This window comes from Toxorhynchites rutilus, chromosome 1, assembly GCF_029784135.1.
Source record: "Toxorhynchites rutilus septentrionalis strain SRP chromosome 1, ASM2978413v1, whole genome shotgun sequence".
NCBI classification, from domain to species: domain Eukaryota; kingdom Metazoa; phylum Arthropoda; class Insecta; order Diptera; family Culicidae; genus Toxorhynchites; species Toxorhynchites rutilus.
In genome coordinates, this window is record NC_073744.1 from 201,954,662 (window position 1) to 201,969,081 (window position 14,420).

General features: G+C 37.7%; 1 protein-coding gene across 1 annotated transcript; it reads left to right on the forward strand.

Moving 5' to 3' along the window:
- On the forward strand, positions 1-10,238 carry LOC129763074 (trypsin beta-like). Its single transcript, XM_055761822.1, has 4 exons — positions 1-545; positions 8,155-8,430; positions 9,667-9,780; positions 9,840-10,238. Exons 1-4 carry the CDS (start codon positions 402-404, stop codon positions 10,212-10,214), a joined length of 909 nt encoding a protein of 302 aa, XP_055617797.1. The 5' UTR covers positions 1-401; the 3' UTR covers positions 10,215-10,238.
- The last annotated feature ends 4,182 nt before the right edge of the window (positions 10,239-14,420 follow it).

Sequence of the window (14,420 nt, forward strand, 5' to 3'; positions counted from 1 at the left end):
AAGCATATTTTAAACAATAAATTGTGAAATATGTTGACCATTGCGGTTGTATTGTTCAGCCAGTTTATACCGAGATTATGATCGCACCACGCAACCAAGAACTTATAGAAATACTCATTTTTGTCTACCACCTAACTTACGCATATACCCGCAACCTTTATCTATCGAATATCGCTTTTAGTGAGCCAATATCGATGTATTTCTGCGTAGCTGATAAGAACTGATGGGTTACCGTTGATTTCGCGGTCATAGCTACACCCCATCGGAGCCGAAGTGTCAGTATGTTCGCAATTGTTGTCGTCGCCGTGCCGCCAAATTGGGATACAAATCTTCGTTTCGTGGCATCCGTGAGCAGCAAGGTCATTGACAGTGTTCCATAGTGTCTACCGTTTTCGGGAGTTATGCAAAAAATGCGGACAATGCTAACGCTAACGCTGGTATTGACGGTAGTGACGTTAGGTTTGGAGTCGGCCGAAAGTGCTAGTGAAAATGATTCCCGAATCGTCGGGGGATTTCCAGCTACTGCCAATAAAACGATGCATCAGGTAATTCTACTGTTACCGGGTTTTATAGGCTATGCCACGAGACAATGCTATCTCTGGATAATCCCTGCGAGGGGCTGATGAGTCAGTGGACATTACTGCAAGTAACCCTTGATATCAGTGCTTATGAGTGATTAGTTAGAAGCAAGATAGACTATCGTGTAATATCGCTTCACGAAAATGTTCATTTTCTATTTTTGAGCTGAATTCAAAATCGAATGCTATGCGCAATGTTGAACTGTTCTTAGTCGAATAACAAGGTAATTGCTTGGGAATCACAGTGGTGATAATGGATGTTCCAAATTAAGGATACACTCGAGCAGATATCCTCCTTGGATATCGACCTTGAACAAAAAATGAAAAGGTGGTGTCCAAGACTACGACAGATACTTTAATCCATTGTTACGATAGTTCTTCGGCCCAGAAAACTTCATAAACGGTAGATTTCAACAATTTCAACGATTTTGTGGTTAAACCGAGATTCTTCATAACGACGCGCGTTGTACCTGAACACGCTACGCAAAATAGGGAAAATCGTGTTTGAGGTTCAGGAATCCATAGGTAATCATAGAGAACTGGATGAATTCTGAATGTGTAACTGATTCGTACGGGTTTTGAAGTTTCAGCATATTCGACTCAAGGCGAAAATGTAATGTTGCAGTCATTGCATCAGTGCGAATTCGTTGAATCCGCTTACTAATTCACCGGAATATATACGGCTTAGTAAGCGGATCAACCGCTCGCGGATAATCGAGGTTCTACTGTACTTATATTTAAAATATTTTAGGTTTTCACTTTTTTTTAATGTTTTTTGAGATACCTCTACACTTACTTAACCAAACTTCAATGTATATATATCATTGAATGGATAATTAAATACTTATTTGAAGAGCCGTGGGTAGACCCAGGTTTCATTCTGTAATTAAGAAGAAATAAGCATTTGAAAAACAGGTATTTTGAAACTTTGTCGCGTCACAAAAACATAGTTGTTTTTAATTTATTAGATGAACTTAAGTTCAAACATTTTTTATACTTGGGTTTCTCTTAGCAAACAATGAGGGTCAACAAACCACAAAATTTGGTTGAGATCGGTCCACAAATTGAGAAGTGAATCCAAAGTTTCTGATAGCAAAATCAAATGCGTTCCCCCGGTGGTGAGCGCCGCCCAATCTGCCAGGCTTGTGCGATCCTTTGATGGAATATAACTTAATACAATACGGTGAAATGCATATTGAATACACTTTAATGGTTTTGCGACGTGACAACGCTGTGGATCCTGTATTTATCTCTCGGAGCGTGTTGTCACATCACACAATGCATGCCGATATTTACAAGTTTCTTGCGAGTTTTATGAAAAACTGAATACACTGGAATCTACGTTCATCTTTTGTTGACATATCATATTTGTATGTTTTGAAACGGAACTGAAAATACAACACTAACGTTCAAGAATCGGAAACCACAAAAAGTCAGCTGTTGTTACGTCACAAAAGTATTGAACTGGCAACAAGCGAATTCAACTATAAAATATTATTAAACTAATGATTCGCGAAGGAAATTTTCTCAGTTTCATATTTTTTTTTCAAATTCCTCTGGAATGGAGAGGGGGTCCCATAAAAATATTACACATATTTCAACCCAAAATTTTCCAACCAAACATGACAATTGAAAATTTTTGGAAAACTCTGAAGGAAAAAAGGGGAAAATTCGGAAAATTAAATTCCCATCTACAATTACATAGTGACAAGGGCTGTTAGCCCATTTGATGTTTGCGCTAGCGAAATTTATCTTTGTTCGAAACTGGAAATGGATTTTAATGTGATGAAACACACTCCTATATCTTCTTCTATCTTTACCAAAAAATGGGTGGGTTATGTCTATGATATAACCGCAAGGTTGACGTGGGACTACCTTAGCTTAGTAATCATTTGTATGTATTGATTGAATTTTTGATTGAATGAAACAATTTCCGAATTCAATTGAATTCAATATATTTGCGTTGTGAGTAAAAAGTTTGAACAAATGCCATGTCTCTAGTGTCTGCACGATCTTACCAGGTACCTAAGTTTAGGAGACCGTGTTAGGGAAACGCATTCGAGTCTGCACAAAGGCAAACGAGTATAAAAGTACTCGCAGTTTGCATGTATTTGCAATGCCGATTTCCCCAGACACCTTGGTTTAGAAGTCTTTAAAGGTAATCAGATTTCAGTCGAATCAAAAATACTCCCGACCTGCATGAATTTGCAATCCCAATTTTCATAGACACCTTGATTCTGAAGCCTGTGCTGGGGAAACATATTTTAGTCAGAACAAATTGCCCTCGACTTGCATGTATTAGCAATGCCAATTTTCCCTCGCTCCATGGATTTGAAGTCTGTGGTAGGGAAACACATTTCAGTCGGAACAAAAATGCCCCCGAATTGCATGTATTTGCAATGCCAACTTCCCCGCGCTCCTTGGATTTGAAGTCTGTGTTATAGAAACGCATTTCGGTGGGAACAAAAGCTGCCCCTACTTTCATGTATTTGCAATGTCGGTTTCGCCAATGCTGCTTGGTTTTGAAGTCTGTGTTAGGGAACATATTTCGGAGAGAACAAAAGTCCCCCTACTTTCATGTATTTTCAATTCCAATTTCCCCAACGCTGCTTGGTTTTGAAGTCTGTGTTGGGGAAACCGTAAATCGGGCCAATCAAAACGAGGCAGTTAGGGCGTTTAGATAACGCTTAACATTTTACAGTTATTCAATTATTTATCTAATGAAAAATGACATTTTATTAATTACGATAGATGCGTAGAAATATTCCCTATCAATTGATGCAAACATCTTTCTGATCCAGTAGAAAATGTTCGAGTTATAAGCATTCGAAATCTTGCATTTTTTCCTGCATGTTCAGTGTTTATGTTTTCATTTTACCCCCCATATATTCCGGTTAGACGTAGTCCCACGTCAAAAAGGATCGCCGGATGTGTTGATAAGAGCAGAACTCGAGGAAGGAATTTAACGATTTAGGGCTGTCTTTATTCTATCATATTTTCTGTATAAAACATTTATTCCATGTAACGGAGAAACATGTTATTTGTAAGTGGATGAAAAATTTTGAACGAGAATTGTGTCGTTTTGTTAGAAGTACTAGGAATTTTATAGTAAAACGTAAATTAAACGGGGTCGATTAGAAGATCAATCAATGAACAGTTCTGCGATTGGACCCATTAACTTGCTCATAGTAAGAAAACGTGAATGTTTGAAGGTATTGATAACAAAACACAAATTTTGGGCGGGATGAAGTTTGCCGGGTCAGCTAGTTTAAATATGAATATTTATAACTAATATGAATTAGTGTAAATAAAGTTGTTTACTTAAATAGTTTTCAGACTTTTTTTTATTTAAAAAGTATCATTCGCTGAGTGACTAACCAACCAAAAGTGTTGAAAGTCACTATAATACAAAAAGAAAAAAATATTCGCATTAGGAAAAATACACGATCGACTAAGTGTGAGGTTAAGTTATGTAGTTTTCGCCCATACTTGCTTTAATACGTTCGTCGCCCAACGCGACGTTTTTGAGTTTCTTGCAGGGCCCAACTTGCGAATTAATAATTTAAATGAAAATCAATCTTAGTTTGTAGATAACTTTTACTTATCTAGCAATTTTTGTTTTCAATTGAAGACGAATTGATGACAATAACTCATGCCAAAGTCATATTATAGGGCTTTTGCAAAAAACTACAGTACTATAAATTAATAAAAAGTATAGTATGAACAGTATAATATTATGGTTATGATTTTATTATTTTTCTTCATATCCTATAGTTACATTTAGGTGCCTATTCCATCAAATTTCTTCTAAAAATCCTATTCAATTTGAACGACGAAAGTGTCGAAAGGTGATGGGGCGTCGAAAGTGTTAAACCGAGTTTATTACACAGTATAGTTATGCAAAATTTAATGAAATGGATGGTAAGTGGTAACCAATAAATTAAAATCATATGGTACAAAAAATCATGGTTGCTTTCCAATACCGTGCAAAAACTATCTACTATCTAACTAACGCATCAGTGAAAACGATGGCAAAATTGCATGAATTGGGCTTGGAATTGCTTCTGCATCCACCGTATTCTCCAGATTAGGCCTCAGCGACTATTTTCTGTTCACAGACCTGAAGAGAATGCTCGCTGGCAAGAAATTTAAGACCGATGATGAAGTGATTACCGAAACTGAGGCCTATTTTGAGGAAAACCCGAAAAAGTACTATAAAAATGTTGCAATATCGCTATAATCGCTGTACCACCCTCGAAGGCAATTATGTTGAATAATAAAATTGAATTTTGCAAAAAAAAAAATAGTTTTACTGTGTTACCTCATAAACTTTTCAGCCGAACTGTTATTTACTCTCTATCACTTTAACATACCCCAATGCAATTTTAAGTTATTGAAATATGAATGAAAATTGTTACTTGATGTTATCCGGATACTTTGAACACGTATTTCTTACCCTCACTTAACTTTTTTAAGATAATTTTCCAAGTATTTCCACTGAAACTTCATTAATAATATAAAATCATTTTTGTTTCACCTAAAGGCAATGGAGCCACTTTTGCATATGTGGATTGGGTTTATATCTCGGATGGATTTTACACGTCGATCTCGTTCGGATTACAGAATGCAACATCGTGCTAATTTCAGACCCGATCGTGTTCCGGAATAAGGGTGAAAGTCTCCGTGAACAAAGGAAAAGAAGAAGAAGGAAAATTATCAAAGTTGCTGTTCGATTTTTCGAACAGCTAGGACGTTACGGGTTAATTTGAAACTATTGGAATAAAGTAGAAGGGTCTGAGCCTAGGGGCACGGACAGAAGTTTGACGTAGGACTGTGATTGTTTAGAACAGTTGTTTTTTTTTTAATGTAATGCGTTTCATTGTTCCGAAATCTGTTAGTTTAACTCTTTTGAAACTCCAAATAGTAGCCCAGAAAATAGCCGTTTGTTATATGTACTGATAACCGTCAAACGATTTGTAACGAACAAAAAAAGAAAATAAGCTACTGGTAGGAAGTTAACTGTCTAACTGAAAATGATTAATGAATATCAGTGTGACACATAACAGGGTGGAATGGTAGATGAAGTATTAGGCTGTCAAAGAAGTCCTGCTGTATTTCCGCGAGGTGTCGTTGTAAGCGCGTAGTTCTAGTTGTATTCATTGTATCGAGTCATACTATAGCTTGTTGGAAAGGTATTTTTGCGCGCTATAATATAGTCTTTGACAGTGTTTTGTTTGGTTAAGTCGTTCGTGAGTTATAGTGTCGCAAATATGGAGCAAAATAAAGAGAAAATCCGACATATTTTACAGTACTACTATGACAAAGGCAAAAATGCATCTCAAGCTGCCAATAAAATTTGAGCAGTTTATGGACCCGATACAGTTTCCATTTCCACCGCACAACGATGGTTTCAACGTTTTCGTTCTGGTGTAGAGGTCGTCGAAGATGCGCCACGCTCCGGAAGGCCTGTCGTCGAAAATTGCGACAAAATCGCTGAATTAGCCGAGAAAGACCGGCATAGTAGCAGCCGTAGCATCGGCCAAGAGCTGGGGATAAGTCATCAAACCGTTATTAACCATTTGAAGAAGCTTGGATTCACAAAGAAGCTCGATGTATGGGTGCCACACACGTTGACGCAAAAAAACATCTTTGACCGTATCGACGCATGTGAATCGCTGCTGAATCGCAACAAAATCGACCCGTTTCTGAAGCGGATGGTGACTGGCGATGAAAAGTGGGTCACTTACGACAACGTGAAGCGCAAATGGTCGTGGTCGAAGCCCGCTGAAGCGGCTCAGACGGTGGCCAAACCCTCATTAACGGCCAGGAAGGTTCTGCTGTGTGTTTGGTGGGATTGTCAAGGAATAATCTATTATGAGCTGCTTCCCTATGACCAAACGCTCAATTCGGACCTGTACTGTCAACAACTGGACCGCTTGAAGGTAGCACTCATGAAGAAGAGGCCATCTTTGATAAACAGAGGCCGCATTGTCTTCTATCAGAACAACGTCAGGCCACACACTTCTTTGGTCACGCGCCAGAAGCTCCGGGAGCTCGGATGGGAGGTTCTTTTGCATCCGCCGTATAGTCCGGACCATGCACCAAGTGACTACCACCTGTTTTTGTCCATGGCGAACGAGCTAGGTAGTCAGAAGTTAGCCACAAAAGAGGCCTGTGAAAATTGGCTACCCGAGTTTTTTGCCAATAAGGAAGCGAGCTTCTATAACAGGGGTATTATGAAGTTGGCATCTCGTTGGGAACAAGTCATCGAACAAAACAGCGCATATTTGACTTAAAACAGATGATTGTAACTAATTTTATGAACAAATGAAAATTCAAAAAAAATACCGCAGGACTATTTTGACAGCCTAATAAATGTGGATCGGTAAACAAAAAAATATTATCATTGATTACATTGAATATGAAGTTTATGGGGAAGAAACAAGAAACAACTTGAAAATACTTACGATTTCGTGATATTTTGGGGCAAAATACACATGACATCATGAAGTTGCTTTATTTTTTATGGATAGCTATGGTATCGTGTTTTCTTTCCATTGTCTTATTCCTATTATTAGGCATCGGGAGCAGTAGCTTTTTCGGTGAAATAATGTTCGTTTGCAGACTATCACAATCAAGCCGTATTAGTTCCACTGCTCAATCTATCATAGAAGAAATAGAATCATTGTGAATTATCAATATGAGTCATGAAGCTTATTAATATTTCATTTCGTTTCAATTTTGTGATGTGATGTAGGGCCGATCTCAACAAGTCCTCGCATGATACTTGCAGCCATCCTCCTAGTATTGATATCATTTTTCGCTGTACAATTGCCCATGTTGCCGCAGCCCGGAAGACACTCACTCAAGATGTTCGTCACCCCGTCATACACAAAAGTCATTCGCCATCTTCAACTGGACTTATCTATAAAAGGGTGCACGTTAACTGGGCTGCAAAGCAGTTATGTATCAATAATAGTTGTCATCTTCTATTAGAAGTATTGCTTTTGCTGTTTTGCAGTCCAGTTAGCGAGTAAAATTCGATAATTGTATTGATTTTCCGGTCCAACTAATGAACGATCACTGTATGGATGACACTTTCCTCGTTGCTTTGACGAAATCTTGCATGTGGTTTGAGTGATGCATGGAATCTTGCATCTGATTACTTCAAAATGTTTACATTCGAAAAATGGTCTTGCTAATTTGTTTATTAGAACGAATTATTGCACACAATTTTGTGTTCCATACAACATTCATGGGAACGAAGTTGAATAAAAGAATGCATAATACATGATTTACCTTCGCATCCGCTCGCAAAACATACCTCTTTTCTTTGTTAAATTGTTCACATGTTTTCCTATTTCCACTGTTGATGTCTCAGACGAATACATGCTGGATAAATTTGCCTTCTAATGGTATATATTATTACATATATCGTAAAAACGATTCTGTGTAATATGCATTTGAAAACTTTTAATAAACGTTACATTTTTCGTAGAGTGACCCCCCTGTATAGAAATCAAAGGCGTAGTCCTACGTCAAGAACCATAAATAACAACCTATCCACATTCCAAAGGTGTCCATCCGGCAAAGGCAGAGTGACCAAATCTCGTTCGGCAGTGGCCACATCTGCGGAGGCAGTCTCATCACAAACCGCACCATTTTGACGGCCGCCCATTGTCTGGTGGACAGCAACAATCGGAAGCGAGCGGCAAGCTACTTCCGTGTGGTCGGTGGCACCGTTAACCGGACGCAGGCTTCGGAGACGACCGAAATCCGGGACGTGTCGAATGTGATCATCCATCCTCGCTACAATCCAAACACATTCGACAACGATGTGGGAATATTGACGGTAAATTACACACATTTAGTTAACGCTCCTATACTCGCGCATAGGTCTGTGAGACCGAGAAATCAATAATTCGTTAATTTCTCAGAAAATATCAATACTACGACTTTGCGATTCTTTCTAGCTTCGTTATTCGTCGCTCGTCATCGTTTACCGTATCGCATGTGTTTATACGAAAGGGACGTGTGTCACTTTTCTACCACTTTCGGTCTGAGACACCGACACCGTTATTCCTTTTTTGGACAAGTGACTTTTTTCATACTCTAGAATATTGTTGAATGAAATGTATGAATTAATGTTAGTGGCGTGGAATATTTATCGAATATAATGCACAAGATCATTACCGGACTATTCTTATTTGATTTTAAGTCCTTTTTGTCTCCGGATTGAACGGATTCATATATAAACTATTCGTCGCTAGATTCATACGTGCAAAGGCAAAATACAAAGGTTCGACTTTCGTATAGTTATTCGCTAAAACAATTGTCACACATATACACACACTCGTGAAAGAAATGCACTGAATTGTAAACTATAAACTAATCGGAGGCTTATGGTTATTTTTTATATATTTTTTTTATAATGAACAATATCGACAAGACAACAAGAACTCTAGTTCCTAGAAATACTTAAATACCATCTTTTTATGTCCCATCTAAAAAAAGCATTAGTTATTTGTTTATTAAGAATACAAAGACAAAGAATATTAGAAATATGCAAACTTCATATTCCAGAAGATTTAGCATCTGGTAATTATTTAGAAGGTCGGTATACATTCTTCTCTTTGATAAAACATCAAACAAGCTACAACTGCATGAAATGTAAAAAATATGTCTGTCTCGAGCATGTAGTTATGGTATGTTTCGATTCTCACACCAATGAAACCACAATCGATTAATACGTTTCTATGTTATTTTAAAGCTCTTTATACTTTCATGAATTATATTCAGTTGTTTTCTTTCAATTAGTAATAGGAAAACAGCGTTATTTGTTAATTACTCTGTTTTGTGGAGGCTGAATTAGATGACTATTAAAACTGAATGCAGACGGAGAAAACATATTTTCTAAAGTTTATTCATTCAATTACATCCTCTTCTTCCAATAAATACCAATGAAGCTTTAAAAATACACAATAGCAATATTGCAGAGAAGCTCAACTTTCGGTATGTGACACCGTGTGCGAGTATACGAGTTATGATTTTGCACGCGAGTTACTCAATTAGTTAAATTTACTTGCAGTTGAGTCAACCGATTGCGTCGGGACATCGAACAGTGCGTCCGATTGATATGGCGTTTACCAGGCCGCCTGCCGGTGCCCAATGCCAGACCAGTGGATGGGGTACAACGGAATATGTGAGTATGCTTCCCATCCGGGGTGGTTCTCGTCAATAATGAACACCCGCTGTTTCAAGGGCACCTCAGGGGCAACCGTTCAGCTGATGGCTGTCAATATCAGCGTGATCCCGACGGAGCTCTGTAACAGCAGCCTCGGTTACAATGGAATTATCAGACCGGGAATGTTTTGCGTGGGAGAATGGCAAGGCGGTCGAGATGCATGCCAGGGTGATTCCGGAGGTCCGCTTGTGTGCAACGGGATACTGGCCGGTGTGGTCTCTCATGGTTACAGATGTGCGGTAGCCTCCCGGCCGGGAGTATATGCCGATGTGGCATATTATCGGGAGTGGATCCTGAAGAACGGTGCGGGTAGGAATAAAGGGGTTAGTGTCACGCTAGCAATTGTTACATTCTCGTATTACATCAGTCGATTAGTATTTCAACACAAATGACAAATAGATTGTAAATAAAACTTTGATGAATGATCGTTCGTTCCTTAAGAAAGAAAAATAAAGTCTGGCAATAACAACTATTGCTTATCGCGCATATCCGATAAGGAATCATTATTCGTAATCGATACCCATTAATTAACAGAGTAGATGGGGGCAATATGACCAGGCGGGGTAAAATGGGCCATCAGTCTTATTTTCCAACAATTGTGTTAGAAACACTCTTATTAAGTATCTCCGTGAAAACCGTATTCAAATTCAATTTTTTGATAAAAACATTGAAAGAAATTTCACATAAGAAAGGAAAATATATGTATAAGAAAAGCAATCAACAAAATAAGCTCTGTATGCTTCAAAAAATGTTATGACTGCTCTTTATATCAATTCGTACCAGTATTATTCCTGAACATATCAACTGATAATGCTTTGCCGTTTCATGTAAAAGATCAGTTCATTTTTATTAAGCTTAAATGTACGGGGCAGTTTGGGCATACCTGCTTGGGGCAGTGCGACCAGATACAACCATATCAGTGGTTCTCAGATTTTCGTGAAAAGTGGTATTTCGCAAAATATTAGACCCGTATTTTTTATTTTTCCATTGGGGAGCCCATTCCCATTTTAGGGTGGCCCAAAAACTTTTTCCCCTTCCTCCAAAAATGGATTTTTTTTTTTCAAAAATACAGCCATTCTAATTAATTCTATATATGGCTTACCACTTTGCGGCCAAGTTTCGTGGAACGAATCAAGGCCGTAAAGCGAGGTATGAGTGTATTTTCTCAACACCTGTAAACACAGCTGTCAAAATTAAAAACATAGTTCGAAATATATTTTTTTTAAAGTTAAAGAAGAAAGAAAAGGTGCTTCTTCTTTAGAAGTCGCAAACTGTCTGTGAAAATATGTTTATAAGCCGACAATAGTATATGTATGTGTAATTTGGTTCGCACCATTTATCGTTTCATAATGGTTCCATCAGAGAAAAAATCCCGATTTACTCGACTTTATTCGATTTTCACAGCCGGATGCTATGATTGGTGCTTAGATCGTTAGGAAAAAACCCGATTCAAGGCAAAACAAAGGGAAAATGTCAGTGGGGAACTCGATATGTTGGCTTCTGTCAGTTTAATAGGGGTTCTATTTGGACGTCACCGACGTGGATTTTCACAAACAATCAATCATACAAACAATCACGATAACACGTACGCGCAATAGGCCAAACAATGGATTGAAAGTAACGCAAAAACACTTTTTCATAAACTTGAAGATTTTATATTCTAGTTCCTGAATCGCCCCAACTTCCTCCAGAATTTTTCTGATAAACAGGAAGTATATGAAAATTATGCGAAATTAAAAAAAATAGTTTTGAATTCAAAATTGAGCATACATTAACAAAAAAAATTTTTTTTCTTGTAAATAAATGACAGTATCGTAATATTTTTGACACAGGACTAGTCTTTGATTTCTATATAGGGGGTAACGATTCATTAGAAGTTTTCGAATGCATATTACTCAACATCGTTATTGCGACATATGTTGTGTTATATACTATTAGACAGGAAATTTATCCAGCATTTTTTTTGCTTGAGACATGAACAGTGAATATAGTTAACAATTTGACGATTGAAAGGGATATGTTTTCATTCGATTGCACTAACCACTCGCTTTCCTCCCCGACGCAACGAGCAAATAATTTGCCTACAATTCGGCGTTAACTCACAATGTGAGTTAATGCGAATTATGAATTATTCTCCATTTGCCGATAATAGGCATTTATCGGTTGACAGAGTCAATGGAGGGATAATCTTGGAAGATTGTAGGATGTTGGAGGAAGTCATAATATCGAACATGGTGTTTGATTATGTAAAAAATGTAATTAATGAATTTAAATGGCTGCTTATTTAGAAGTTCGAAAGGGTATACTCACGCATATCAGATTATGATAGCTTAAGTAGACGCGATCTTAAAATTATGTTCCCCATATATGTCTTCCTAAGAAGCCCGCTTCACTTCCTCGAATGCACTTGCCCATTCTCCATTCTCTTTCCTGTACATAAGTAGAACTTAGCACCCAATGAGAACAGTTCACTACAACAGCTACACCAACTTCCCAAGAGAGGACTCATTGCCATAGGCTACTCAATATTCATCACAAACAATGTTCTGGACAACGTGACAACGAAGGAAAAAATTATATTTTTATCCATAATATATTTCTGTAGTCATAGATTTATTTTACTTATGTTTATATGTATGTAGTTTTCAACTATTTATACTTGTGTACAAAAATGAAAATTCTTCGGCATAATTGAATAAACAGAAGGAAAGGGTGTTAATGGCTTTAAAGGTATTTTTGAATAGAATGTGGTTTCGGATTCTGCCACGTTATCTCATCTAACCCGTATAGGATACAAGTTCATACAGGAAACGGTTTTTAGAGCTCCCATTTTATGTATCAAAAAAGAAAAAATTCAGATTTTTAACAATGAAAAAACTCAATTCAAATGCAATTACTACACACAATCACAGTCCTATGTCAAAATTCCGTGCGTGCCCCTAGGCTCGGACCCATCTACCTTTTTAACTAAAATTCTCGTTGTATTTATCTATTACGTCCAGCGCAATCTGCTTTCCACTACTATTTAGTTCAGCTGCACTTATTCGGTCGCAAACAGTTCGCTCCCGAACAGTTCACTCTCAATAAATTGGTTCCAAAACAGTTCACTATTAATCAGTTCGCTCTCAAACAGTTCACTCTCGATCAGTTCGCTTTCAAATAGTTCACTCGCAAACAGTTCGTTCGCAAACCGTTCACTCGCTGTCAGTTCGTGTGGTGGACTACCGATATTTAAAAAAAAAACGAACGTTCGTTCAATCTTTTTGGCGAACTGGTTCTATCGTACCGTGCGCGAACGATTTTTGCCCATCTCTAGTGTAGAAGAAACCGAAAAACTTTAATTTACTACTGTGAAGAAGGTGAGCAACAAAAAGAAAGTTCCTGCTACCGTGGCACGGAAGCCGGTAACATAGATCACACAGAAAACAGCAGAGCGGTTCTGAGCACAAAGCACAGTACGAGGGATTTTGTTTTCAGCAAATCAAATCCAGTTCTTAGAACATTGATTAATTGCCGGCAAACGATGTTTACTCAACAATTTATCAATTTCTGGGTGTTGTGAAGAAGGAAGAGTGAGCACAACACTTATGTAGACTGATTGGAACCGTCAGACATTTTGTCTATGTAAAATGGTACACAAATTATATCATACACAACAGAATGATAATTGGTGACAAACAATTTATGATGCGTAGGGAGAACATGAGTAAGCGGAGAATACATTTTGCACCAGTTTAGCGTGATTGCTTTTTTTCCGATCTCTGATCCGAAAATCCGACCGACTTTTCATTCTGGTACCCGCACGTGATAGACTTCTCCATTCTAAAATCTGTCCGAGGTTCAAACTCATTCGACATATGCAAAAGTGGCAGCATTGTCTGGTCAAGGCCAGGTTTGAAGGCATTCCTTCATTTTGAAGACATTCGACTTACTGTTTTCACATTTTGAAGGCTTTATGATATATGTGAAGACATTTCATTATGATAGCGTACGGGGGTTTTTGAGAGAGATATTATTTCCATGAAATTCTGACTATTGGCCGAAAATATCGTCAGAAGCAGTAGGGTGTCATTATTAGTGTCATTTACTCACTTTTTTATCATTTGTTTATTTTTTATCCTTAGTAAACAACGGAGACTTTCACCTCAGGGTCACTCGCTTACTTTTTCCAAACTTTTCCAAGCAGAAATCCGCACATAGAATGAATTGAACAACAAAGCGACTTTTACTTTAGATTCTAGAGAACTTCAAGAGGTCTGAATACATACCCAGCAAACATTAAATCGCATAACAAACGTATATATAACATCATATGCCCTAAAATTTGGTTGACATATAATGCGCCTAACTGGCATATGCATGCAAAAGTGGAGGCCATATACATACATGGCAAATGCTTACCGAATTTGTTTGGATGAATATGCAACTTTGACCGGCTATAATAGCGATTATGTTGAAATTGAATTGCGATCTAATATGAATATATTCATGAATTGTCAAAGCACCAAATACGACTTTTGCCGTACTCATATATGATTTATTACAGACATAGAAAAAACACAAATGGCGCAAAATATAATATTTTTGTTAAATGTTTA

Bases quoted from the DNA above. Each gene is read 5' to 3' on its own strand.
- LOC129763074 (XM_055761822.1), top strand. From the start codon at position 402: ATGCAAAAAATGCGGACAATGCTAACGCTAACGCTGGTATTGACGGTA. The intron at 546-8,154 runs GTAATTCTACTG...CACATTCCAAAG, and splicing joins CCAATAAAACGATGCATCAG to GTGTCCATCCGGCAAAGGCA. The intron at 8,431-9,666 runs GTAAATTACACA...ATTTACTTGCAG, and splicing joins ACGATGTGGGAATATTGACG to TTGAGTCAACCGATTGCGTC.